The sequence below is a fragment of the Entelurus aequoreus genome, linkage group LG02 (assembly GCF_033978785.1).
Source record: "Entelurus aequoreus isolate RoL-2023_Sb linkage group LG02, RoL_Eaeq_v1.1, whole genome shotgun sequence".
NCBI lineage: Eukaryota > Metazoa > Chordata > Actinopteri > Syngnathiformes > Syngnathidae > Entelurus > Entelurus aequoreus.
In genome coordinates this window covers 95,548,785-95,575,881 of record NC_084732.1, presented here as the reverse complement: position 1 = coordinate 95,575,881, position 27,097 = coordinate 95,548,785, and the positions used below count along the sequence as shown (strand labels likewise).

The following is a 27,097-nucleotide window of genomic DNA, read 5'->3' as shown; positions in this document are numbered from 1 at the left end:
TCTTGCGTCGACCAGCTCTTCCTCCCAGGGAATCTAAATTACTGGTCAATCCCAAGTTCTTTCGATGACATATATGCTGAGTAAGAAGGACCATCAAGACAGAATAGGAATATTATCAGGTTTTACTGAAATTTCAGTAGACTAGCCCACACCAATACATTCATATCGGCTACTCTAGTTGATCTAACATTCAAAGGGGAAAAAACTACTCTTTTAAGAAGAAAGCAGCCCCCCCACAGAAAATGGATGCCTCTCCCTGTTCTAACACTGATAAGGCAAGAAGGGGGGATGTATTCACATTCCAATGTCTAAGACACTAAACAGACCTATGAAGACAAAGAGAAACTGGTAGAATATACAAAGGAAAAGTACTAGCTGCTCTAAACATGGCTATGAATTAAAAAATAACTCTTAAACATATATGCATTCTTCACACTAGCAATTTAGCTATTTATATACATTTGAACCTAAAAATCTTGGCCTCTTATACTTGGCGCCATCTATTAAGTGTGCTAACTGTTCCCTTGTTAGCATGCTAATGTTAGCATGTTATTATCCTGACATAAACACGCTATGTATTTATTTTTTAAAACTTTTTTCTAAAATTTTACATTAACCTTTCAACCCAGGGGCTCACAGCACAGATAGCAGGCCCATCAAAATTGTCAAGTAATTATTATTAGTGCATGCAAGCGGGTGCAACACATTTGTTTCCCTACTTATCGGGAGAAGTATAATGATATCATATCCAGGGAAGTGGCAGGATAATCTCGGCCATTTACTCGTTGTGTTGCAGAGAGAAAAAACTGCTGTCAAGAATACTCAAATCCTCTTTTTCAAAGCGCTAACTGCTCTCCGCCATCAGCAGCGACTTGCATGCAATCATTCAGAGTGGCTGTCGGGCTCAATAAGCCCCTCCCCCCCCCCCGCCTCGGTTCACGTGGATCTCATTGCATTTAAGCACAATCGTGTAAACAAACATATAAACCCTTTTTTAAAAAAAATATACATCTGCATGATTTTATTTATTTTTTTTGGCTGCACAATTGGGACGTTTCCAAATAGCAGCAACACCCTGCTAAATGCTTCAAAAATTATGAATTTGTTCAAGCCCCAGAATGCAGTTTTGCAGTCTTTTTTCGCATGAATTATTGAACAGTTGGACTTCGAGATGAAAAATCAGCATTTTTTGTGTGTGTGTGTGTGTGTGTGTGTGTGTGTGTGTTTCTCATCTGATCTTGGGGAATATACGGGGTCGCTTTCATGCAAACGCTGGAGTAAACAAATATTTGTCAGGGGCAGAAAGCCGTAATTACTCAAAAGATCTACAGTAGTGTATATTAAAGTTATATGTTCATAATAAAACAGCAATAATAAAATGAAATAAATAATAATATAATATAAATAATTGCCACCCAAAAATAAATACATATTTATCATAGTTTAAATATGTCTTTACAATCTTCACTTGAAAAATTGAACTTTAAATGACGTTGCTATGGCGATCCATTATTGATGAGGTGAACGGGATGTCGAAACATAAAAACTGATCACGTCCTTTTAGCTTTAAATGACTGAAAAGACTAGGGATGTCCGATAATGGCTTTTGCCGATATCCGATATTGTCCAACTCTCTAATTACCGATACCGATATCAACTGATACCGATATCACCGATATATACAGTCGTGGAATTAACACATTATTATGCCTAATTTGGACAACCATGTATGGTGAAGATAAGGTACTTTTAAAAATAAAATAAAATAAAATAAAATAAGATAACTAAATTAAAAACATTTTCTTGAATAAAAAAGAAAGTAAAACAATATAAAAACAGTTACATAGAAACTAGTAATTAATGAAAATGAGTAAAATTAACTGTTAAAGGTTAGTACTACTAGTGGACCAGCAGCACGCACAATCATGTGTGCTTACGGACTGTATCCCTTGCAGACTGTATTGATATATATTGATATATAATGTAGGAACCAGAATATTGATAACAGAAAGAAATGGGGGGAGGGAGGTTTTTTGGGTTGGTGCACTAATTGTAAGTGTATCTTGTGTTTTTTATGTTGATTTAACAAAAACAAAAAAAACAAAAAAAAAACGATACAGATAATAAAAAAAACGATACCGATAATTTCCGATAATACATTTTGACGCATTTATCGGCCGATAATATCGGCAGGCCGATATTATCGGACATCCCTAGAAAAGACCCAAAGTGTTGTAGATAAAAAAACTATTACCGTATTTTTCGGAGTATAAGTCGCACCGGCCGAAAATGCATAATAAAGAAGGAAAAAAACATATATACACTACCGTTCAAAAGTTTGGGGTCACCCAAACTATTTTGTGGAATAGCCTTCATTTCTAAGAACAAGAATAGACTGTCGAGTTTCAGATGAAAGTTCTCTTTTTCTGGCCATTTTGAGCGTTTGATTGACCCCGCAAATGTGATGCTCCAGAAACTCAACCTGCTCAAAGGAAGGTCAGTTTTGTAGCTTCTGTAACGAGCTAAACTGTTTTCAGATGTGTGAACATGATTGCACAAGGGTTTTCTAATCATCAATTAACCTTCTGAGCCAATGAGCAAAACACATTGTACCATTAGAACACTGGAGTGATAGTTGCTGGAAATGGGCCTCTATACACCTATGTAGATATTGCACCAAAAACCAGACATTTGCAGCTAGAATAGTCATTTACCACATTAGCAATGTATAGAGTGTATTTCTTTCAAGTTAAGACTAGTTTAAAGTTATCTTCATTGAAAAGTACAGTGCTTTTCCTTCAAAAATAAGGACATTTCAATGTGACCCCAAACTTTTGAACGGTAGGGTAAGTTGCAGTTTTTGGGGACATTTATTTGATAAAACCCAACAGCAAGAATAGACATTTGAAAGGCAATTTAAAATAAATAAAGAATAGTGAACAACAGGCTGAATAAGTGAGGCATAAATAACCAACTGAGAACGTGCCTGGTATGTTAACGTAACATATTATGGTAAGAGTCATTCAAATAACTATAACATACAGAACAGGCCTGGGCAATTATTTTGCCTCGGGGGGCCACATTTAGAGAAAAAAAATGTGTCTGGGGGCCGGTATATCTATTTATAGGAACACTAATACAAAACCTCACAATTAAGTATGATTGAATGCTAAAAACGTTATGACAGACCGCCTTAAAAAACGTAATGGAATTTTCAATTTTTCTATGAAGGATAAAACACTGAATATTGACAAAATATGAATGTCACACCCCCTTTCGATCGACATATTTTACAATCAAGTGAAACGCAACAAAAATGCAACAAACAGTGAAATATGAACGCGAAAGGGTACAAAATAAACCCACCTACAATCTTATATATCTGGGGCCGTACTTATCAAGCGTCTTAGAGTGACATTTTACACTTAAGTCCTGAGAATTTGCGAAATTTAGTCCTACTCTCAAACTTAAGAATAAAAGCTTTTTATCAACGTTCTTAAGTCTAAGAATCACTCCTACTCTCCACGATATTTAAGAGACCTTCAGAGGTGTCTTAAGTGGTTAGGAGTTGCCAGCAGGGGACGGCACTGAGGCGAGAGAGACGTGCGCGAACATTCAGGGAGTGGAAGGATGTCCTGGATTTGTTTGATGACGAGCACCTGATCGAACGGTATCGTTTAGACAGAGCGGGTATTATTTTTGTCACAGATTTAATACTTTTCGATTCCATGTTCATTTCTGCATGTGGCTGCAGTGGGCTAGTATATATAGAGCCACCCACACCAGTTTCAAATTAGTTGCCTAATTAATGAATTGGAAAGAAAATGTTATGACAGTAGCGTATGTGTGTGGCCGTGAGGTGAGTGACGTCAGTGAGTGTGTGGGCGAGAGAAGAGAGGGAGCGGCAGCGTGAGTGCCGGCGGGGACTAGTTTGTTTTGTATTATTTTGTAGTTTATTGTCAAAATATACACTCCCATTGTCCACTTAAATATTTCCACGATATTTCTTTATTCTTAGACAACGGATTCCCTTCCGTGATTGGTCATTTCTATGGACACAGAAATGACGTCACCTAAAATTGCGTTTACGGCACATAGTAATGTCGTAATTCAGTCCTACACTTCGCTGAAAGTGTGAGTAAGACGCTTGATAACTAACTTTTAAGTGCAGCTTTCAGCGAAGAATTTATTTACTCTTAAGTCAACTCTTAGCAGACTTCTTGGGAGTAATTCTGAGAAGCTTGATAAGTACGGCCCCTGATATTTGCTGAATTTCCCCCAGGGATCAATAAAGTACTTTCTATTCTATTCTATGTTGTGAAAATCTCCTTCCGCGTCTGTGGAAACGCTTCCCGCCCACACTGCTTGGTGCCTCGTCTGAGCTGCTGTGACGTAGATTACCATAGTAACTAATTAGATGACCATAGTAACTAATTAGATTACCATAGTAACTGGTATATCATCAATAAACGCAGATTCCAACCATTGAAATACTTTGTATAGTTCAAGACTTGCGGTCATTAGGGAACATCACTGTACATCATAATGGCAGCCATCTTAAAGATCTAAAAAAATTATTTGGGAATGTCCGGCTCAACGGGCCGCATGTGGCCCCCGGGCCTTAATTTGCCCAGGTCTGATATGGAACATGCTATACGTTTACCAAACAACCTGCCACTCCTATTCGCTAAATCCCATGAAATCTTATACGTCTAGTCTCTTACGTGAATGAGCTAAATAATATTATCTGATATTTTACGCTAATGTGTTAATCATTTCACTCCTGAGTATAAGTCGCACAAACTATGAAAAAAAACTGCGACTTATAGTCCGAAAAATACGGTAGTTCACATCCTGGTTAAAGCTCATTGTGTGCTTAAATGAATAATCAATAATTCATACGCTTGGCTTGTATTTGGCTGGATAGTTGCAATATTTGCTAGAATCTCATGTTTAGTCGCTCCTTCCAGCATGTTTGAGTGGAATTATTGACTCAGGAGTGCCCAAAGACACGTCAGAGTAATATATTTTGGTATTTGACGTATGTTACAGTTAGCATTTTAGCATGCGAATATTAGCATGCTGTTTTTTTTAGGTAATTTAACAGGTACAAACCTCAGGGTCATATATTTTGTGATTTTGTTAATGCTAAATGATAGCATGTTAGCATAGTACTGTTAGCATACTAGCTTGTTAAGCTAATTTGTGCAAGGGCCCATGGCACAATTGTTAGCATTCTAATATTAGCTGTTTGCCAATTTTTCAGGTGTACACCGCAGCGTCAAATATTTTGTTAACTGACGAATGCTACCTGTTAGCATGCTAGTTTTTTGGGTTTTTTTTTTAGCAAATTTTGAAGGTATACACCTCAGTCATATTTTGGTACTTGATGTATGCTAACTTTAACATGCTAGTATTTTTAAACAAACATTTCAAGTACACATCTCAGAGTAAAATATTTTAGTATTTGGCGCTTGTTAAAGTTAGGATTTTAGCATTTTAACATAAGCATGATAGCTTTTTTAGCCAATTTAGCAAGTGTACATGTCAGTGTCATATATTTTGGTATTTCACTAATGCTAACTATTAGCATAGTACTGATAGCATGCTATCTTCCTTTCAGCTAATTTTGTAGGTGTACACCTCAGTCATATGTTGTGATTTGGTATATGTTAACATTAGCATGCTACCATTTCAAAAAAATTCAGGTTCACGTCTCAGAGTAAAATATTTTAGTATTTGATGCTTGTTAAAGTTAGCATTTTAGCATTCTTACATTAGCAGGCTAGCTTTCTTTAGGTAATTTAACAGGTACAAACCTCAGTGTCATATATTTTGTTAATGCTAAATGATAGCATGCTAGCATAGTACTGTTAGCATGCTAGATTATTAAGCTAATTTGTTCAAGGGGCCATGGCACAATTGTTAGCATTCTAATATTAGCATCTTAGCTTTTTGCCAATTTTTCAGGTGTACACCGGAGCGTAAAATATTTTGTTAACTGACGAATGCTACCTGTTAGCATGCTAGTTTTTTTAGGTTTTTTTTTAGCAAATTTTGAAGGTATACACCTCAGTCATATTTTGGTACTTGATGTATGCTAACTTTAACATGCTAGTATTTTTAAACAAACATTTCAAGTACACATCTCAAAGTAAAATATTTTAGTATTTGGCGCTTGTTAAAGTTAGGATTTTAGCATTTTAACATAAGCATGATAGCTTTTTTAGCCAATTTAGCAGGTGTACATGTCAGTGTCATATATTTGGGTATTTCACTAATGCTAACTATTAACATAGTACTGATAGCAAGCTATCTTCCTTTCAGCTAATTTTGTAGGAGTACACCTCAGTCATATGTTGTGACTTGGTATATGTTAACGTTAGCATGCTAGCATTAAAAACTAATTCAGGTGCACGCCACAGAGTAAAATATTTTGGTATTTGACGCATTTTACATTTAGCATTTTAGCATGCTAACATTAGCACACTAACTGTTTTAGCTAATTTTGCAGGTATGCACCTATGTGTCATATATTTTGGTACAACACTAATGCTAACTGTTAAAATGGTAGCTCCCCCCCCGCCCCCCCACCTGTGTTGGTTCTTGACACATGCTAATGTTAGCATGCTATTATTTTAAAATCATCTTTCAGGAACACACACCTCAGAGTAATATATTTTGATATTTGACGCATGTTACAGTTAGCATTTTAGCATGTGCTAGCTTATTTAGGTATTTTAACAAGTACACACCTCAGTGTCATATATTTTGTTATTTTACTAATGCTAAATGTTAGCATGTTAGCTTTTTTTTTTTTTTTTTTAGATAATTTTGTAGGTATACACCCCAGGCCTATGTTGGTACTTGATGCATGCTAATATTTTAAACACATTTTTCAGGTACACACCTCAGAGTAATATATTTTGGTATTTGATGCATGTTACAGTTAGCATTTTAACATATTAACATTAGCATGCTAGCTTTTTTTTTAGTTAATTCAACTGATACACACCACAGTCTCAAATATTTTAATATTTCACTAATGCTAACTGTTAGCATCCTAGCTTTTTTTTGTACTCATATTTGTGTTACCTGCCGCTAGCTAGTCAGCGTGCTAACTGTTAGCAATTCAGTTTGGCTTTTTATCTTTAGCATTCACCCGACTAATTATTTATCTCCTCCTGATGGTGTGTGATGGTTGTTGCAGGTTCTTCAGATCCTGGATCGACACTTAGTGAGTCGCCAACTAGATTCCCGCCAACACAAGCAAGGCCAAACGCAAAAGACAACAATATCAAGAACAACACAGGTGAGCTAAATAATAATAATAATAATAATAGATTTTATTTGTAAAAAGCACTTTACATTGAGCAAACAACCTCAAAGTGCTACAGTGTATTAAAAAAATAATAAAAAGATAATAAAAAAATAAAAACTACAACAGCCTAATAGCTAGAACTAGTAGGCATATAACAAAAAAAAAAAAGCTTTTTTAAAAAGAAGGGTTTTTAAGCCTTTTTTTAAAGCATTCACAGTCTGTGGTACCCTCAGGTGGTCAGGGAGAGCGTTCCAATATTAGCCGTGTCCCGATACAATACTGATATTGAAGCTTTTGAGTATTGACTCGATACGATATCAGCTGGAATCATTCATACTTATATTATTTTGTAGTGTGGAACATTAGAAAAAGCTTTTTAGCATTTTTTTTTAACAGGTGTTCACTTCACCGTCAAACATTTTGTTACTTGATGCATGCTAACTGTTAGCATGTTAGTTTTTTAACATTTCTTTCTCAGGTGTTCACCTTACAGTCAAATATGTTGTTACTTGAAGCATGCTAACTGTAAGCATGTTAGCTTTTTAACATTTTTTTTTACAGGTGTTCACCTCACAGTCAAATATTTAGTTAATTGATGCATGCTAACTGTTAGCATGTTAGCTTTTTTTTATTACAGGTGTTCACTTCACAATCAAATATTTTGTTAATTGATGCATGCTAACTGTTAGCCTGTTAGCTTTTTAGCATTTATTTTACAGGTGTTCGTCTCACAGTCAAATATGTTGTTACTTGATGCATGCTAAATGTTAGCATGCTAGTTTTTTAACATTTCTTTCTCAGGGGTTCACCTCACAGTCAAATATTTTGTTAATGATGCATGCTAACTGTTAGCCTGTTAGCTTTTTAGCATTTTTCTTTACAGCTGTTCACTTCACAGTCAAACATTTTGTTACTTGAAGCATGCTAACTGTTAGCATGTTAGTTTTTTAACATTTCTTTCTCAGGTGTTCACCTTACAGTCAAATATGTTGTTACTTGAAGCATGCTAACTGTAAGCATGTTAGCTTTTTAAAATTTTTTTTTTACAGGTGTTCACCTCACAGTCAAATATTTAGTTAATTGATGCATGCTAACTGTTAGCATGTTAGCTTTTTTATTTTTACGGGTGTTCACTTCACAGTCAAATATTTTGTTAATTGATGCATGCTAACTGTTAGCCTCTTAGCTTTTTAGCATTTATTTTACAGGTGTTCGTCTCACAGTCAAATATGTTGTTACTTGATGCATGCTAAATGTTAGCATGTTAGTTTTTTAACATTTCTTTCTCAGGGGTTCACCTCACAGTCAAATATTTTGTTAATGATGCATGCTAACTGTTAGCCTGTTAGCTTTTTAGCATTTATTTTACAGGTGTTCGTCTCACAGTCAAATATGTTGTTACTTGATGCATGCTAAATGTTAGCATGTTAGTTGTTTAACATTTCTTTCTCAGGGGTTCACCTCACAGTCAAATATTTTTTTAATGATGCATGCTAACTGTTAGCCTGTTAGCTTTTTAGCATTTTTCTTTACATCTGTTCACTTCACAGTCAAACATTTTGTTACTTGAAGCATGCTAACTGTTAGCATGTTAGCTTTTTAGCATTTATTTTACAGGTGTTTGTCTCACATTTAAATATGTTGTTACTTGATGCATGCTAACTGTTAGCATGTTAGCTTTTTAGCACTTTTTACAGAGGTGCACCTCACATTCAAACATTTAGTTACCTGAGGCATGCTAACTGTTAGCCTGTTAGCTTTTTTTTTTACAGGTGTTCACTTCACAGTCAGACATTTTGTTACTTGAAGCATGCGAACTGTTAGCATGTTAGCTTTTTAGCATTTATTTTACACGTTTTTGTCTCACGGTCAAATATGTTGTTACTTGATGCATGCTAACTGTTAGCATGCTAGCTTTTTAGCCTTTTTTACAGAGGTGCACCTCACATTCAAACATTTAGTTACCTGAGATATGCTTTTTTTTAGCTTTTTTTTTTTACAGGTGTAGACTTTGCAATGAAATATTTTGTTATTTAAAACTCACCAGACAAATGAATAAAAGATATAATACAACACAAACTAACAGTAAAATAAAATATATAAAACACGCCTACAATCAATTTGAGACATAAAAAAATGGACAAAAAGAATAAGCTACTCCACACTTTCATACACAAACCATTTTGCAACCTGCAAGTTTTGAACGTATGGAGGCTCAAATGAGAGAAAATGAAATAAATTAATACATATTTTAATAATTACTTAAATGTGTAGTTTATTATTTATAATTGGAATGAAATACATGAATGTGTTATTAAATGGGTCGTTATTATTTCATGCCTTAATGGTTTATTTAGATATTTCATGAACCTTCATTTATTTATTTTATTTGTCGAACTTAGCCGTCAAAGTCAGTGGGCGGGGCTAACAGGAGTCTGGTCCAATCATTGCGTTGGTTTGAAGTGGATGTAGTCGTACTTTTTGAGAGTTGTTAGTAGATATTTTAGACCTTGCGGAGTATGTGGAAGCAAGACCTGTTGACCCAGATCTCAAAGTAGAAGAATTTATTCAAGTTGTCGGAGTTATTTACGCACTATCAGAGCAAGATATCAACAGAGAAGCGGAGGTGTATCAGTAGATTCCACACACAAGTGGAACCAATCAGGTGTTAGGACCCGCCCCCTGACTCTGACTGCTGAGTTTGATGGATACAATAAGTGTTCATGAAATGATTAAGTAAATCATAAAATAATTAAATAAATCAGTAAAAAAAATAAATTAATAGATAAATAATAATTAAATAAATATTGAAATACTTAATTGAGTGTTTAAATAGCTAAATGTACAATAAATACATTATTCAATAAATAATTAAATCATGTTATGATTAGTTAAATGTCGTGAAATAAATCATTAACTTGTGAAATATTTAATTAAATCATAAAACGAGTATTAACAAAATAAATCAACAATCAAGTAATTTATTAAATATTTCTATATAATTTTTTTGAACTTTGCACTGTTTAAATGTACAAGAAATAATACATTTAATAAATAATAAGAAAATCAGAAAATATTTAATAAAATCATGATATGATTAACTAAACATGAAATACTTTGTGAAATAAATCATGAACTTGTGAAATATTTAATTAAATCATAAAATAAGTATTACAAAAATAAATCAACAATCAAGTAATTTATTAAATATTTCTATATATATATTTTTATGTTGCAATATTTAAATGTACAAGAAATAATACATTTAATAAATAACAAGAACATCTGAAAATATCTAATAAAACATTAAATAATTAAAGTGTGAAATAAATCAAAAAATTGTGAAATAATTTTAAAATCACAAAATCTATAATTAATCAAATAAATAAATAATTATTTAGGCATGGCAAATGTTTTTGTAGAGCATAATTCGTACATGAGGCCATTCAAAGTGCCCTGCGGAAAATGACAAGAAGACAACAATAAAATAAATAATGATTATATATTGAAATAATTTGGTAAATGTTTAAATTATTAAATGTACAAAAAAAAAAACATTTAAATAAATAATTAAATAAACCATGAACCAATTAAATCATGGCACCAATAGCTGATTAAAAAATTAAATGTACAATAAGTAATCATTCAACCCGTGAAATATTCAAATCATTAAATAACTAATTAAACATAAACTAATTAAATTGTGAAATAGTTAATTAAATCATGAGAAGTATATCATTGATTACCTTATAAACTAATCAATTCAATGTTTAAACAATTAAATGTGCAAGAAGTTAATAATTAAATAAACTATTAAATTGTGAAATAGTTGATTAAATCATGAGAAGTCAATAATTGATTTAATTATTAACTAATCAATTCAATGTTTGAATAATAAAATGTGCAATAAGTTGATACTTAAATAAACAATCAATTGAACGGTTAAATAAATCATGAAATATATAATTCAATAAATACTTGTTTAAATATCGTCCTAATTAAATTGTGCAATATTTAAATAGTTAAATAAACATATATAGTAACTTGATGACACGTGCAATAACACAATTATGTATTGAATAGAATAGAATAGAAGTGTATTGCCATTATACGTTGGAATTCTGGTGCAGCTTGTACAAAAAAAAACAGTTAGGAAAATAGAATAAAAAAAGGGTGCATAAAAGTATGAAGTAAAAGTAGATAAGTAAACCGAAGTTATACACTGTATTGAGTTAAATATGTAATACAAAAAATAAAAAATAACAATGAGGGGAACACTACAATGAAATAAATATGTAAATATGTCTTCTTATTGCACACATATTTTTCAGAATGTACTGTTATTTTGTGTTTGAGGTTTGTCTGTGAGTAGAATTAATGCCACATTTAAGTGGTTATTTAAAGACGACCGTGCAAATGAACACTTGTTAAATCTCGTTGCATCTCCCGCCACATTTTTGTGCAAACCAAGTGTTGTTCTTCGCGTGAAGCCAAGCGGAATGTGCAAGTCAAGTCAAGGCAAGTTTTCACTCCTTCACCTCCCTCCCACCCTCCCTCCCCCCCCACCCTCCCTCGCTGTCTTGTCTCCTGTTGCTGGGTGACAGACGCAGGCTCGGAAGCAGGGCAGCTCACCCCCGCCGGCAATGGCGGCTCGCGGCCAGCGCTCCTGATCTGGGTTGTCTCGGCCTGCGTGGTCCTCCTCCTCGTCGCCGGCCTGTCGCTGGCGCTGTGGAAGTGGCGCGGCTGCGGCCCGGATCGCCAGCGGTCGGCGTCCGTGTCCCTCAACACTTTGGCCGTGCCCAAGCGGGACAGCATCAGCAGCGACAACATGGGCTCCGACCGCAGCGAGGTGGTCTTTCCCCTGCAGGCCTCCGACGGCAGACTCTGCCGACATTTTGAGCGCGTGAGCGGCGACTACGGAGCGCCGGTGTACATAGTGAAGGAGATGGCGCCTCAGAGTCCCACCAACGTTTACTACAAAGTCTAATCAGGATCGGGAACGGCAGGCTTGGCTCAGTCAGAGAGGAACACATTTGGTCTTTTGATTTAAAAATGCTTCAAAGACATCTAGTTAACATTGACAGGCAGTTCGTAATCTGGCGATTATTTCGTCCGATTATTCGGATAATCAGATAAAACACACTTTATAATTGAAGTAGACAACCAGCTCAAAAAGTGTGTAGTCTGAATTATGGCTACAGCAATTGTTTACTTTATTAAATCGATAAATTAATCGATTATTTTGTCCGATTAATCGAATATTCGGATAAACACACTTTAAAGTTTGAGTAAACAACTAGCTCAAATAGGTTCATTATGTCTTATTTGAAATTTGTCTCAATTGTCTTCTAGAGTACAACATCTTCAGTACAATAGATTTTTACGATCGATTAATAGTTGCAGCCTTTTTCTTTGCTCGTAAAATTATTCTGATTTGACTTAAAAAAATGTTTTAAAGGTTTATTTAACATATACAAGCAGTTTGTGTATGGCTACAGCAATTAATTATTTTAATAATTGATTAATTAATCAATTATTTTGTCCGATTAATCGGATAAAACACACTTTAAAGTTTGAGTAAACAACTAGCTCAAAAAGGTTAATTATGTCTTATTTCATATACATCTCAATTGTCTTCTAGACAATATTTTCGGTACAATAGATTACATTTTTACCATTGATTAATAATTGCAGCCCTATTCTTTGCTCGTTAAATGATTCTGATTTCACTTAAAAAATGTTTTAAAGGTTTATTTAACATAGACAAGCAGTGTGTGAGGTTTGAATTAGGGCTAGAGCAATGAATTACTTTAATAATCGATTAATAAATCAATTATTTTGTCCGATTAATCGAATAATCGGATAAAACACACTTTAAAGTTTAAAGAAACAACTAGCTGAAAAAGGTTAAATATGTCTTATTTCATATTTGTCTTAATTTTCTTCTATTCAGACAATTTTTCTGGTACAATAGATGGCATTGTTACCATAGATTATTATTAATCGTTTGGTTCAATCGATTAATAGTTGCAGCCCTATTCTTTGGTCGTAAAATTATTCTGATGTGACTTTAAAAATGTTTTAAAGGTTTATTTAACATAGACAAGCTGTGTGTGTAATCTGAATTATGGCTACAGCAATTAATTATTTTAATAATCGATTAATTAATCAATTATTTTGTCTGATTAATTGAATAATCGGATAAAACACATTTTAAATTTTGAGTTAACAACTAGCCCAAAAAGGTTCATTATGTCTTATTTCATATATGTCTTAAAATTATGGCTACAGAAATTGATTACTTCAAAAATCGATTAATTAATCAATTATTTTGTCCGATTAATCAAATATTTGGATACAACACACTTTATAATTGAAGTAGACAACCAGCTCAAAAAGTGTGTAGTCTGAATTATGGCTACAGCAATGGTTTACTTTATTAATCGATAAATTCATCGATTATTTTGTCCGATTAATCGAATATTCTGATACAACACACTTTAAAGTTTGAGTAAACAACTAGCTCAAAAAGGTTCATTATGTCTTATTTCATATACGTCTTAATTTTATTTGATTCAGACAATATTGTTGGTACAATAGATGGCATTTTTACCATTGAATACTATTAATCGATTGGTTCATTTGGTTGTAAAATGCTTCTGATTTGACTTTAAAAATGGTTTACAGGTTTATTTAACATAGACAAGCAGTGTGTGTAGTCTGAATTATGGCTACAGCAATTGTTTACTTTAATAATCGATTAATTAATCAGTTATTTTGTCCGATTAATCGAATAATCAGATAAAACACACTTTAAAGTTTCAGTAAACAATTAGCCCAAAAAGGTTCATTATGTCTTATTTCATATACGTCTTAAAATTATGGCTACAGCAATTGATTACTTCAAAAATCGATTAATTAATAAATTATTTTGTCCGATTAATCGAATATTTGGATACAACACACTTTATAATTGAAGTAGACAACCAGCTCAAAAAGTGTGTAGTCTGAATTATGGCTACAGCAATGGTTTACTTTATTAATCGATAAATTCATCGATTATTTTGTCCGATTAATCGAATATTCTGATACAACACACTTTAAAGTTTGAGTAAACAACTAGCTCAAAAAGGTTCATTATGTCTTATTTCATATACGTCTTAATTTTATTTGATTCAGACAATATTGTTGGTACAATAGATGGCATTTTTACCATTGAATACTATTAATCGATTGGTTCATTTGGTTGTAAAATGCTTCTGATTTGACTTTAAAAATGGTTTACAGGTTTATTTAACATAGACAAGCAGTGTGTGTAGTCTGAATTATGGCTACAGCAATTGTTTACTTTAATAATCGATTAAATAATCAGTTATTTTGTCCGATTAATCGAATAATCAGATAAAACACACTTTAAAGTTTCAGTAAACAACTAGCCCAAAAAGGTTCATTATGTCTTATTTCATATACGTCTTTAAAATATGGCTACAGCAATTGATTACTTCAAAAATCGATTAATTAATAAATGATTTTGTCCGATTAATCTAATATTTGGATACAACACACTTTATAATTGAAGTAGACAACCAGCTCAAAAAGTGTGTAGTCTGAATTATGGCTACAGCAATGGTTTACTTTATTAATCGATAAAGTCATCGATTATTTTGTCCGATTAATCGAATATTCGTATAAAACACACTTTAAAGTTTGAGTAAACAACTAGCTCAAAAAGGTTAATTATGTCTTATTTCATATACGTCGTAATTTTATTTGATTCAGACAATATTGTTGGTACAATAGATGGCATTTTTACCATTGAATACTATTAATCGATTGGTTAATTTGGTTGTAAAATGCTTCTGATTTGACTTTAAAAATGGTTTAAAGGTTCATTTAACATAGACAAGCAGTGTGTGTAGTCTGAATTATGGCTACAGCATTTGATTACTTTAATAATCGATTAATGAATCAATTATTTTGTCCGATTAATCGAATAATCGGATAAAACACACTTTAAAGTTTAAGTAAACAACTAGTCCAAAAAGGTTCATTATGTCTTATTTCATATACGTCTTAAAATTATGGCTACAGCAATTGATTACTTTATCAATCGATTAATTAATCAATTATTTTATCCGATTAATCGAATATTTGGATAAAACACACTTTAAAGTTTAAGTAAACTACTTGCTCAAAAAGGTTCATTATGTCTTATTTCATATACGTCTTAATTTTATTTTATTTAGACAATATTGTTGGTACAACAGATGGCATTTTTACCATTGAATATTATTAATCGATTGGTTCAATCGATTAATGGTTGCAGCCCTATTCTTTGGTTGTAAAATGCTTCTGATTTGACTTTAAAAATGGTTTAAAGGTTTATTTAAGATAGACAAGCAGTGTGTGTAGTCTGAATTATGGCTACAGCAATTGTTTACTTTAATAATCGATTAATTAATCAATTATTTTGTCAGATTAATCGAATAATCAGATAAAACACACTTTAAAGTTTAAGTAAACAACTAGCCCAAAAAGGTTCATTATGTCTTATTTCATATACGTCTTAAAATTATGGCTACAGCAATTGAGTACTTCAAAAATCGATTAATTAATCAATTATTCTGTCCGATTAATCGGATAAAACACACTTTAAGGTTTAAGTAAACGACTAGCTCAAAAAGGTTCATTATGTCTTATTTCATATACATCTTAATTTTCCAATTTTACCATCGATTAATCAATCAATTATTTTGTCCGATTAATCGAATAATCAGATACAACACTTTATAGTTGAAGTAAACAACCAGCTTAAAAAGGTTACTTATGTATTCTTTCATATACTTCTCAATGTTCTTCTAGTCAGATAATATTTTCTGAACAATGGACGGCACACCGTCGATTATTATTAATCTATCAGTTCAATCGATTAATGGTGGCAGCTGTATTCTTTGGTCCTTAAATGATTCTGATATGACTTAATGAATGTTTTAAAGATTTATTTAACATAGACAAGTAGTGTGTGTAGTCTGAATTATGGCTACAGCAATTGATTACTTAAATAATCGATTACTATACTTAATTATTAAATGATTTTGTCAGATTAATCGAATAATCGGATAAAACACACTTTAAAGTTTAAGTAAACAACTAGCTAAAAAGGTTCATTGTGTCTTATTTCATATACGTCTTAATTTTCTTCTATTCGGACAATATTTCTAGTACAATAGATGGCATTTTTACCATCGATTATTATTAATCGTTTGGTTCAATCGATTAACAGTCGCAGCCCTATTCTTTGGTCGTTAAATGATTCTGATGTTTTAAAGATTGATTTAACATAGACAAGCAGTGTGTGTAGTCTGAATTATGGCTACAGCAATTGATTACTTAAATAATTAATTAATAATCAATAATTTTGTCCGATTAATCAAATACAACACTTTATAGTTAAAGTAAACAACCAGCTTAAAAAGGTTTATTATGTATTCTTTCACATACGTCTTAATTTAATAAAACAGATGATATTTTCAGAACAATGGATGGCATTTTTACCGTGAATTATTTTTAATCCATCAGTTCAATCGATTAAAGGTTGCAGCCCTATTCTTTGGTCCTTAAATGATTCTGATCTTGCCTTAAACATTTTTTAAACATATTTATTTAACATGACAAGCAGCGTGTGTAGTCTGAACAATGGCTGCAACAATTGATTACTTTAAAAATTAAGAATTCTATTGATTATTTTGTCCGATTAATCGGATAATAAAGTTTAAGTAAATAACTAGCTCAAAATGTTCAGTACGTCTTCTTTCATATTCCTTTCAATTTTCTTCTAGTGAGACGATATTTTCGGTACAACATAGGGCATTTTTTTTACCATCGATTATCATGAATCGATTGTTTGCAGCCCCATTCTTCGGTCCTTTAATGATTCAGATTTGATCTAAAAAAGGATTTAAATCTATTTATTTAACATAGCCAAACAGTGCGTAACATAGCCAAACAGTGCGTAACTATGGCTGCAGCGATTGATTATTTTAATAATCGAGTAATCATGTGATTACATTGTCCGATTAATCGAATAATTCGACAAAACACACTTCAAAGTTTAAGTAAACAACTCGCCCAAAAAGGTTCATTGTGTCTTATTTCATGAATTCTAAATTGTTTCTATTCAGACAATATTTGGAATACAATGGATGGCATTTTTACCATCGATGATCAATAATCAATTTGATAGATTCATTGTTGCAGCTCTATTCTTTGGTCCTTAAATGATTCTGATTTGACTTAAAAATTGTTTTAAATATATTTATTTAACATAGACAAGCAGCGTGTGTAGTCTAAATTATGGCTACAGCAATTGATTACTTCAATAATCGATTATTTTGTCCGATTAATCGACTAATAGGATAACACACTTTAAAGTTTAAGTAAACAACTAGCCCAAAAAGGTTCATTATGTCTTATTTCATAAACTTCTCAATGTTCTTCCAGTCAGACAATATTTGCGATACAATGGATGGCATTTTTACGATCGATTATCAATAATCGATTTGATGGATTAATGGTTGCAGCCCTATTCTTTGTCCTTAAATGATTCTGATTTGATTTAAAACATGTTTTAAATATATTTATTTAAAATAGACAAGCAAGGTGTGAAGTCTGAAGTATGGCTGCAGCGATCGATTATTTTGATAATTGCGTAATCTTATCGATTATTTTGTGTGATTAATCGAATGATTCGATGAAATGCACTTATAGTTGAAATAGCTCAAGAAAGTTATGCCTTTCATAAACCTTTCAATTGTATTGTAGTCAGACAATATTTTCGCTACAATGGATGGAATTTTTTTGCATTGATTATCACAATATAATCAATTATTGATTAAATCGATTAATGGTTGCAGCCCTTTTCTTAAATGATTTTGATAATACTTAAAATGTTTTAAAGATATTTATTTAACATAGTGTGGTTTTAGTCTAAACTAGGACTGCAATGATTAATCGATTAGAAAAATGCCCTGATTCATGTCCTGTTGCTTCGATTAATCGCTGAAGGCACAGGGGGCCAGTTCTGGCCCGCCATGTCATTCTATGTGGGAAAGCCTGGAAAAAATGGGTTTCAATAAAATACTTTATTTTTTAATTATTTTTTACTAAATGCATTCGTTCTTTCAATTTTGACAGGAAAAAAAAATATTTGAAACTTTTAATATTATCTGATCATGCCAATTATATTATTATATTCTGTATTGCAAAACTATTTTTGTGAGACTAAAACAAATAGTTAAATATCTGCTTGTCACCTTTATTTATGATTTTAAAGCAAGGTATGCATAAAAAAATCTAATAATCAAATGCATATGCATTTCGATTAATCATGATTAATCACAGGTTATTACCCGCATGCATAATGTGAATACATTTTTAAAAAGCGTCCATTACTGTGATGTGGCCCTCAATGAAAATGAGTTTGACACCCCTGGCTTTAAAGAGAGTAACTAATACAAGTGGATGAAATCCAGACCGGAACTTTAAAAAGGCAAACGTAGTTTGTATCATCAAAAGAGCGCACATGAGAGCGGTGGCGCGTGGGTGCTGTGATCTCTTTGATATTTTTTTATTTTTATAAATGTTATTAGTATGGCAACCCTAAACATCTTTTTTTTTCCAAAACAATTTTCCTATGAAATATGCATTGAGGTTATGAAGTGTGTTTTGTTCGATTTATCGAACCAAATAATCGACTGATTACTCAATTACTGAAATAATCGATAGCTGAAGCTCTTCAAACTGTTATTTCAATAAATGTATATTTGTATTCCAACTTGGGACACATCTGATGACCTCTGAAAACGAACGACTTCGAGTACTTTCACGCTTTTTCTAGAAGTGAAGAAAATGTCTTAGGTGAAATGTCTTTTGACACGTTTTTAGATAGAATTTCTACATTTCTATCACATGTTTTTCTCTTGTTCTGAGCTCCCACTTCCTGTGTATGCAAGGTTGTAATGTGTCTAAAAACTTTTATTCTCTCAAATCTGTTTTTCTCGGTTGTCCTGTGCAAAAAAACAAACAAACCCAAGAATAAATAATTTGGATTGTTTTCTATTCATCGCTTTGGCAGCATGATATTATTTCTCTTTCACACTTTAATGATGACGCTGCGGGGAAAATGTGCGTCTACCCTGAAAAGCAGACGATATTTATGGAGGGTGAAATGGACAGAATGAAATAAGTAAATCTTTAAATATTCACTTAAATGTGTCTTTAATTAGTTACTTATTGGTTGATTAATCAATTAGTTCCACAAGGACATCAAAGAAATCATTGGACTAGATTCCTGTTAGCCCCACCCATTGACAAATTAAATTGTGAAATAATTAAATCGTTAAATAACTTATTAAACGGTAAATAATTAAACTGAAAAAAATTACTAAATTGTGAAATAATTAAAGGATTCATGGAACAAGAAATAAGTGAATTGTGAAATAATTATTCAATTGGGAAATAACCAAATCATCAAATAATTTATGAAACGCGAAAAAAATAAATTGTGAAATAAATTATTATATTGTGGATGAATTAAATAATTAAATATTCCATTAAACAGGAACAAATTTAATTGCGAAACAGATTATTAATTTGGGAAATAAGATAATTTATTAAACAGGAAATAGTTGTGAAATAAATCATTAAATTATTTTTAAAACACGTCAATTGTGAAAAAAAAATCTAATACATTGTGAAATAACATAACCATTAATTTATGAAACACGAAATAATTACAATGTGAAATAATTAAATCATTAAATGATATATGAAACGAGAAATAAGTAAGTTGTAAAATAATTATTAAATTGTGAAATATCATCGAACAATTTATGAAACGCGAAAAAAATTAATTGTGAAATACCAAATCATCGAATAATTTATGAAACACGAAAAAAATAAATTGTGAAATAAATTATTATATTGCAGGTTAATTAAATATTTCATCAAACGGGAATAAATGCAATTGTGAAACAGATTATTAATTTGTGAAATAAGATAATTTATTAAACAGGAAATAATTAAATCATTAAATGATTTTTTAAACACACAATACATTGTGAAATAACATAACCATCCATCCATCCATTTTATACCGCTTGTCCCTTTCCGGGTTGCTGGAGCCTATCTCAGCTGCATTCGGGATTAATTAATTTATAAAACACAAAATAATTACATTGTGAAATGAATTATGGAACGGAAAATTCATCAAATTAAGAAATAATCAAACAGGCAAATTTTTTTGGGGTAAAATATATTATGAAATTGTGACAACATACATCATCAAATAATTTATTAAACAGGAAATAAATTTATGTTGAAATAAATGATCAAATTGTGCAAATTTAAATGATTTATGAAACAGACCAGAAAAAAAATATTAGATTGTGAAATAAGGAAAACATAACATGATTTATGTCATATGAATAAATGACATTGTGAAATAAATGATTGAATTGTGAAATAATGAAATCATTAAATAATTGGTCAAACAGGAAAAAATTTAATTGTAAAATGATATTATCAAATTGTGAAGAAACTACATCATCAGATAATTTATTAAACAGGAAACAATGAAACGTTGAAATAAATGATTCAATTGTGCAAAAATGTAATAATTTATTAAACAGGACAGAATTAAACTGTGACAAAAACTATTAGACTGTGAAATAAGGAAATCATTTAATAATTTATGAAACAGGAAATAATAAATCATTACATTGGAAAGTAATTACATCTCTAAATAAATATTTAAATATTACAACGATTATGATACATTGTAAAATAACATAATTAAATAAATATGTATACTCTTACATTAAAATAAATAACACATTTATGTATAAATTAAAGATTGATTAACACTTCCATAAATATACACAATAAGAACATTTTAGGTTGGATTTAATCATTTAGTGTTTCCTACAAAGTAAAACGTACTTATTGTATTCTAATTACTTCAATTATATACACGATCAATAATATTATTAAATACGTGAAAGGCCATTTGCCTGCAAATGCACGCCACAGCAACAGGTGGCGCTACAACCCCGAACTGTGCATCTACCCGCGTTGCCAGACGTACGATAATGATCGTATTTGTACGATAATTGTATATCAATAATTCCCATATATAAATAACACTAACATGACATTTATGTCCGCTCTTTACGGCCAGCTGGGGGAGCTGTTAGTTTCTTTAATGGAAAATATGTGTTATAAACTCCACCTAAAGTGTCTAAAGTGTGCGATATGATAAAACCGACTATAATTGGTGTGTGAATAGAACAAAAACATATATATCATTTGTTCTCTCCTCTGGCAACACGCATGGCAGCCATGCATGTTTCATGTTTCATCTTTCATGTTTCATGCTCCCTCAGCCACATCATGCCGCACATTTTCTACCTGTCAGCCTCCGTGAGCGTCTCGGCCGCCAGAGACGCTTCTCTGCCGGCTCCTGAGAGCACCGAGTCACGGTGGCAGCTCCGCGTCATCTGGCAACACACAAGGAACAATTAGCTGAACTTCATCCACCGGAAATGAACAATATCAACAATATACAGCTCGCAAATATATGGAGGTTCATTAGTGTCTTTATTACGTTTTGCATTTGAATTTTGGGAACTGATTATGCTGATAATTTAATTGAAAAATAAAATAAAAAATAAGAGTTTTAAAATTTAGTGTATAAAAATTCAGTGCAAAAAAAAATACATTGTATGAAAATTTAGTGCAAAAAAATTCAGTGTATAAAAATTCAGTGTAAAAGTATATTGTTAAAAGTATCAGTGTATAGAAATTCTGTTAGAAAATATCATGTATAGAAATTCAGCAAAAAAAAAAATTCTGTGCAAAATAATTCAGTGTTAGAAAATTCAGTGTAAAAATGTATTGTTAAAAAAAATTAGATGTATAAGAATTCAGTACAAAAAAAATCAGTGTTAAAAAATCAATGTATAAAACTTTAGTGAATAAAATTTCAGTGTAAAAAAATCAGTGTAAAGAATTAAGTTTAAAACAATTCAGTGTAAAAAAAAAAATCCGTGTATAAAAATGTAGTGTAAAATACTTCAGTGTAAAAAAAATATTGTGAAAAAAAGGGGGAACAAATTCTGTGTTAGAAAATGTGGTGTATAAAAATTCTGTGCAAAAAAATTCAGTGTATATTAATTCAGTGTAAAAAAATGTAGTGAAAAAACAATTCAGTGTATAAAAATTCAGTGTAAGAAAAATTCAGTGTTAGAAAATTCAGTGTAAAAATGTATTGTTAAAAAATTAAATGTTTATAAATTCAGTGTAAAAAAATTCAGCGCAAAAAAATTCAGTCTATAAAAATTCAGTGTTAGAAAATTCAGTGTAAAATTTTTTATTTTGTTAAAAAAAATCCAGGTAAGTGTAAAAAAATATAGTGTTAAAAAAGTCAGTGTATAAAAATGCTGAAAAACTCAATTTTAAAAAAATTCGACAGCAACCGCGACAAGCAAGACTCACTTCCGGCAAATGAAAACTGAAGCAATCACAGACACGAATTGTACTCGAGTAAACTGTTACTTTAGAGCAGGGATGATCAAACTTTTTACACTGTGGACCGCGCACTGAAAAATTCAGGCATGTGGGGCCCATTCTGATATTTTTCATTTTCAAAACCAACAGTATTTAGGTCCTCTCTCTTTCATCAATAGGCCTATTCAACCTGACTTAAAAAAATTAACTTGTTCTTAAAAACAGACAAAATAAAAAGACCAAAATCATGTCGACTGCAGAGGACACTGTTTTTTTTTTTTAAAAAAAACAATACAAAATAAGACTCGTAGTGAAGTAACAAGTCTCCCTCGTCTTCTGCTTTCGGGAAATTAGGATGTGACTTTCGCAATCGAACCGAGTTTTTAGAACGACTCTTTTAAGTGAAGGATGAGAACCGATTCCCATGTGAGACGTTTTTTCTGCAAGTGCAAATGTAGACTAGAAAATAGAGTCAGAATGAAATAAAACTTAGTAACATTTGCAGAAACTGTATACATATTTTACATTTAATATATATGTATATATTTAAATTATTATTTTTAAATTCTATTTATCAATTTATTTTTATCTAAAGCATACGCACACCAGGTATGCCAGTACAATTTTGTACTCACATTTTTATTAAGTTCTCATTTTTATTGTAGCTTTTTTTTTAAACATTTTTATATCCACTAAAGTAGCAGTAGAGTGGAAACACAAGTAGACTTTACTTAAATGCTTAATTGTGTTTCATTGTATCCATTAAACCATATCCAACTGTATTTACAATCTGCAAAGTATGTGAAAATATTGTTTAAATATTACAAAATGCCACAAATTCAGCTTACCATTTTGAATATTCGGCTTCAAACATCTTCAGCAATTTCCGTAGATTCTACGTCACTGTAGTAACACTTCTGCACTCTGACCATATTATTAGGTCAGTCATACTGGAAATGCGCAAACATTGGAAAGAGATGTTGAGGAAGCCACCTGAGTCAATCTTTCAAAAATAATTCCTACCAATAGAGTAATATTTGTGTGAATCAAACTATTCTGATCTACATCTTATGATTGTTTTCTTATAAAAAATTGGAAAACAACAGTTAAAAAAAAAAAAAACCCTAATAAAATAACTATAATACCAAAACTAACTATAAAAAAAACCCTAAAATAAAAAATAACAAAGAAATAACTATTATAACAAAAATCTATAATAACAAAAACAATGTATTAATCAAAAATAATTATGAAAAAAAGAAAATCATAATAAAAAAACTATAACAAAACATAACTATAATAACAAAAAATAACTATAACAAAACACCCTACAATAACAAAAATAACTATAATGACAAAAAATTACGATAATAACGAAAAAGTAATATCTAGAATATCAAAAAATAACTATAATAACACAAAATAATTATAACAAACAATAACTTTAATAACAAAATTAACTATAATAACAAAAAAGTAACAAAACACCTACATTAACAACAAATTATATTAACAAGAATAAGTATTGTAACAAAAATAACTATAATAACAAAAAACTATAATAAAATATAACTATAAAAACAAAAAACTATGATAGTAAAAAAATAACTATAATAACAAAAAACAATAGTAACAAAAAGCGTATAACAAAAATAACTATAATAACAAAACATAGTAGCAAAAAATAACTATAATAACAAAACACTATAATAATGACATAAAACTACAATAACAAAAAATAATAGTTACAAAAACATACAATAAAAAAAATAACTATAATAACAAAACATTATAGTAACAAAAAATAACTATAATAACAAAAACTATAACAAAAAACTCCAATACTCAAAAACAACTATAATAACAAAAAACTATAAAAATAAAAAAATTATAATAACAAAAATACCTGTAATAACAAAAAATAACTATAATAATAAAAAACACCTATAATAACAAAAAATAACTAATACCAAAAAATAACTACAATACCTAAAAATTACTTTAATAACAACAACAAAAACCTATAATAATTTTTTTTTTAAAAACCTATAAAACTGAGCTCTTTGAAAGGATCGGCTCCTCAAGATCCCGTTCCCTTCCAAGAGCCATAAATCCCATCTCTACTGGAAGTGTGGCCTCCAAAACCAGTGAGTTGAGTGTCCCTGCACTACTAGAAGTGGTGTACAACTTTGCACACGTGACAATGTCACATTCACGCCTTCATGCATGCGTGGCTGCTGCACACACACACACACACACACACACACACACACACACACACACACACACACACACACACACACACACACACACACACACACACACACACACACACACACACACACACACACACACACACACACACACACACACACACACACACACACACAAGCAGACTGCAGTGTCTTCACACCCGCAAAAGAAACAAGGCAGGATGGAAGTGAATTAAAACATGAAGCATTGTGTGTGTGTGTGTGTGTGTGTGTGTGTGTGTGTGTGTGTGTGTGTGTGTGTGTGTGTGTGTGTTCCTTTTCCCCCAATGTGGGTCTTCACAGCTGAATAGGTGGTGGTCAGGCGAGGTGAGTTCAGTTGACCCAGGGGTCACCAGGGAGACAATGGCTAACCGGGCCTCTATAGGAAGAACAAAACAAGGACCCCCGGGCTTATGGCCCCTGATGTGGGAGGAGCTTGGCTGTGGTAGGCCATTTTGGAAAGAAGGTAGAGAAAAGGACAGAGAGAAGTATGTTAGTTTAAGGAGTCTTTAGGCGTCAGGAAGGTGTGTGTCCTCACTAAGCAAGTAGAAGTTTCCTGGCTACCTGCTGAAGTAAGACCAAGGGCGAGAAGGGGGCGGGGTCTCGTAAAGCGAAGCCATATGCTTCCATCTGACCCCGCAGGACAACGTCTGCAAGCAGCGTGTTGCAACCCAGCCCCCACCTCACTTCCATGCGGAAGAACCGGCTGCACAAGTGTGTGTGTGTGTGTGTGTGTGTGTGTAGGGGGTCACGGCTGACTGATCTCAGTCGCCAGAACAGGAAAAAGGAGGAAAAGACAGTTTTGTACAGAATGTAAACAACAATGCCAAATAACCCTCATCCATTATGAACATGAACTCTCTATTTATTTTGTTTTTGAATTGTGTGTTTTCTGACCAAAGTCTACCAGGAGGGGGAACTTCTTTTTTATGCTTCCTCTTACAGTTGAAAGGACTGGAGTACTGTAGTTTGCTAGTTCCCTCTGCTGGCCAGATGGTTTATTTACTGGATAGACTACTGGATGTGTCGAGCAGGGGCGTGCAAACTGTTCCCACTGAAATATTCAAGCACACCATTTTGATGTTTTTTATTTTCATATATATAGTTTTATTTAACCTCTAGGGCTCCCCTTAAATTTAATCCTGTGCACCTGTAAGGGTCTCAATCATAAAAATGTAAAAAATAACAAGTCATATATTATTATTATTGTTATCATAATCAAGTTTTAGATACTTAAATCTCTAGATCAACTTCAGGGCTATCTGTCGATATAAGTAAAACACATTTTTTTATGCCCTTTTTTGTCAAAGTCTTATAAGTTTTTATGGCAAAAAACAAAAAATGTGCAATCTTTTACCCCCAAAAGATGTCGAGTGTAATATTTCATGTAAAGTAATTGGAGCCCTAAGCAGGTAAATAAATCATAACAACAGTGATTATTATTCATTATTATTTTTTGCGAAATTATAGTAAAAAAAATAAATAGGAAAATAACACTTAAATTCTTGGGGATCCAAAAGGGCCCCACTTAAAAAATTTTTTAAAAATAGTCTAACTTTTTTTTTTTTCAACACTTAAAGGCCTACTGAAATGAGATTTTCTTATTTAAACGTGGATAGCAGGTCCATTCTATGTGTCATACTTGATCATTTCGCGATATTGCCATATTTTTGCTGAAAGGATTTAGTAGAGAACATCGACGATAAAGTTCGCAACTTTTGGTCGCTGATAAAAAAGCCTTGCCTGTACCGGAAGTAGCGTGACGTCACAGGTTGTGGAGCTCCTCACATCTGCACATTGTTTTCAATCATGGACGCCAGCAGCGTGTGCGATTCGGAACGAGAAAGCGACGATTTCCCCATTAATTTGAGCGAGGATGAAAGATTCGTGGATGAGGAAAGTGAGAGTGAAGGATTAGAGGACAGTGGAAGCGATTCAGATAGGGAAGATGCTGTGAGAG

At 32.0% G+C, this 27,097-nt stretch overlaps 1 protein-coding gene and 1 long non-coding RNA gene across 3 annotated transcripts in view; one reads left to right on the top strand and one right to left on the bottom strand.

Moving 5' to 3' along the window:
- The window catches only part of LOC133665057 (ephrin-B2-like), a 37,532-nt gene extending 24,718 nt beyond the window's left edge, over positions 1 to 12,814 (top strand). For both annotated transcript variants that reach the window (XM_062070222.1, XM_062070231.1), the window contains 2 exons: positions 7,211 to 7,312; positions 11,926 to 12,814. In XM_062070222.1, the coding sequence (XP_061926206.1) occupies positions 7,211 to 7,312; positions 11,926 to 12,308 (485 nt within the window). In that variant the 3' untranslated portion in view covers positions 12,309 to 12,814. The remainder of the gene's footprint in view (positions 1 to 7,210; positions 7,313 to 11,925) is intronic.
- Positions 1 to 27,097, bottom strand: part of LOC133665069 (uncharacterized) — a 62,496-nt gene that overhangs the window by 25,048 nt on the left and 10,351 nt on the right. The window contains exon 2 of the long non-coding RNA XR_009828685.1: positions 21,788 to 21,876. This is a non-coding gene — a long non-coding RNA (uncharacterized LOC133665069). The remainder of the gene's footprint in view (positions 1 to 21,787; positions 21,877 to 27,097) is intronic.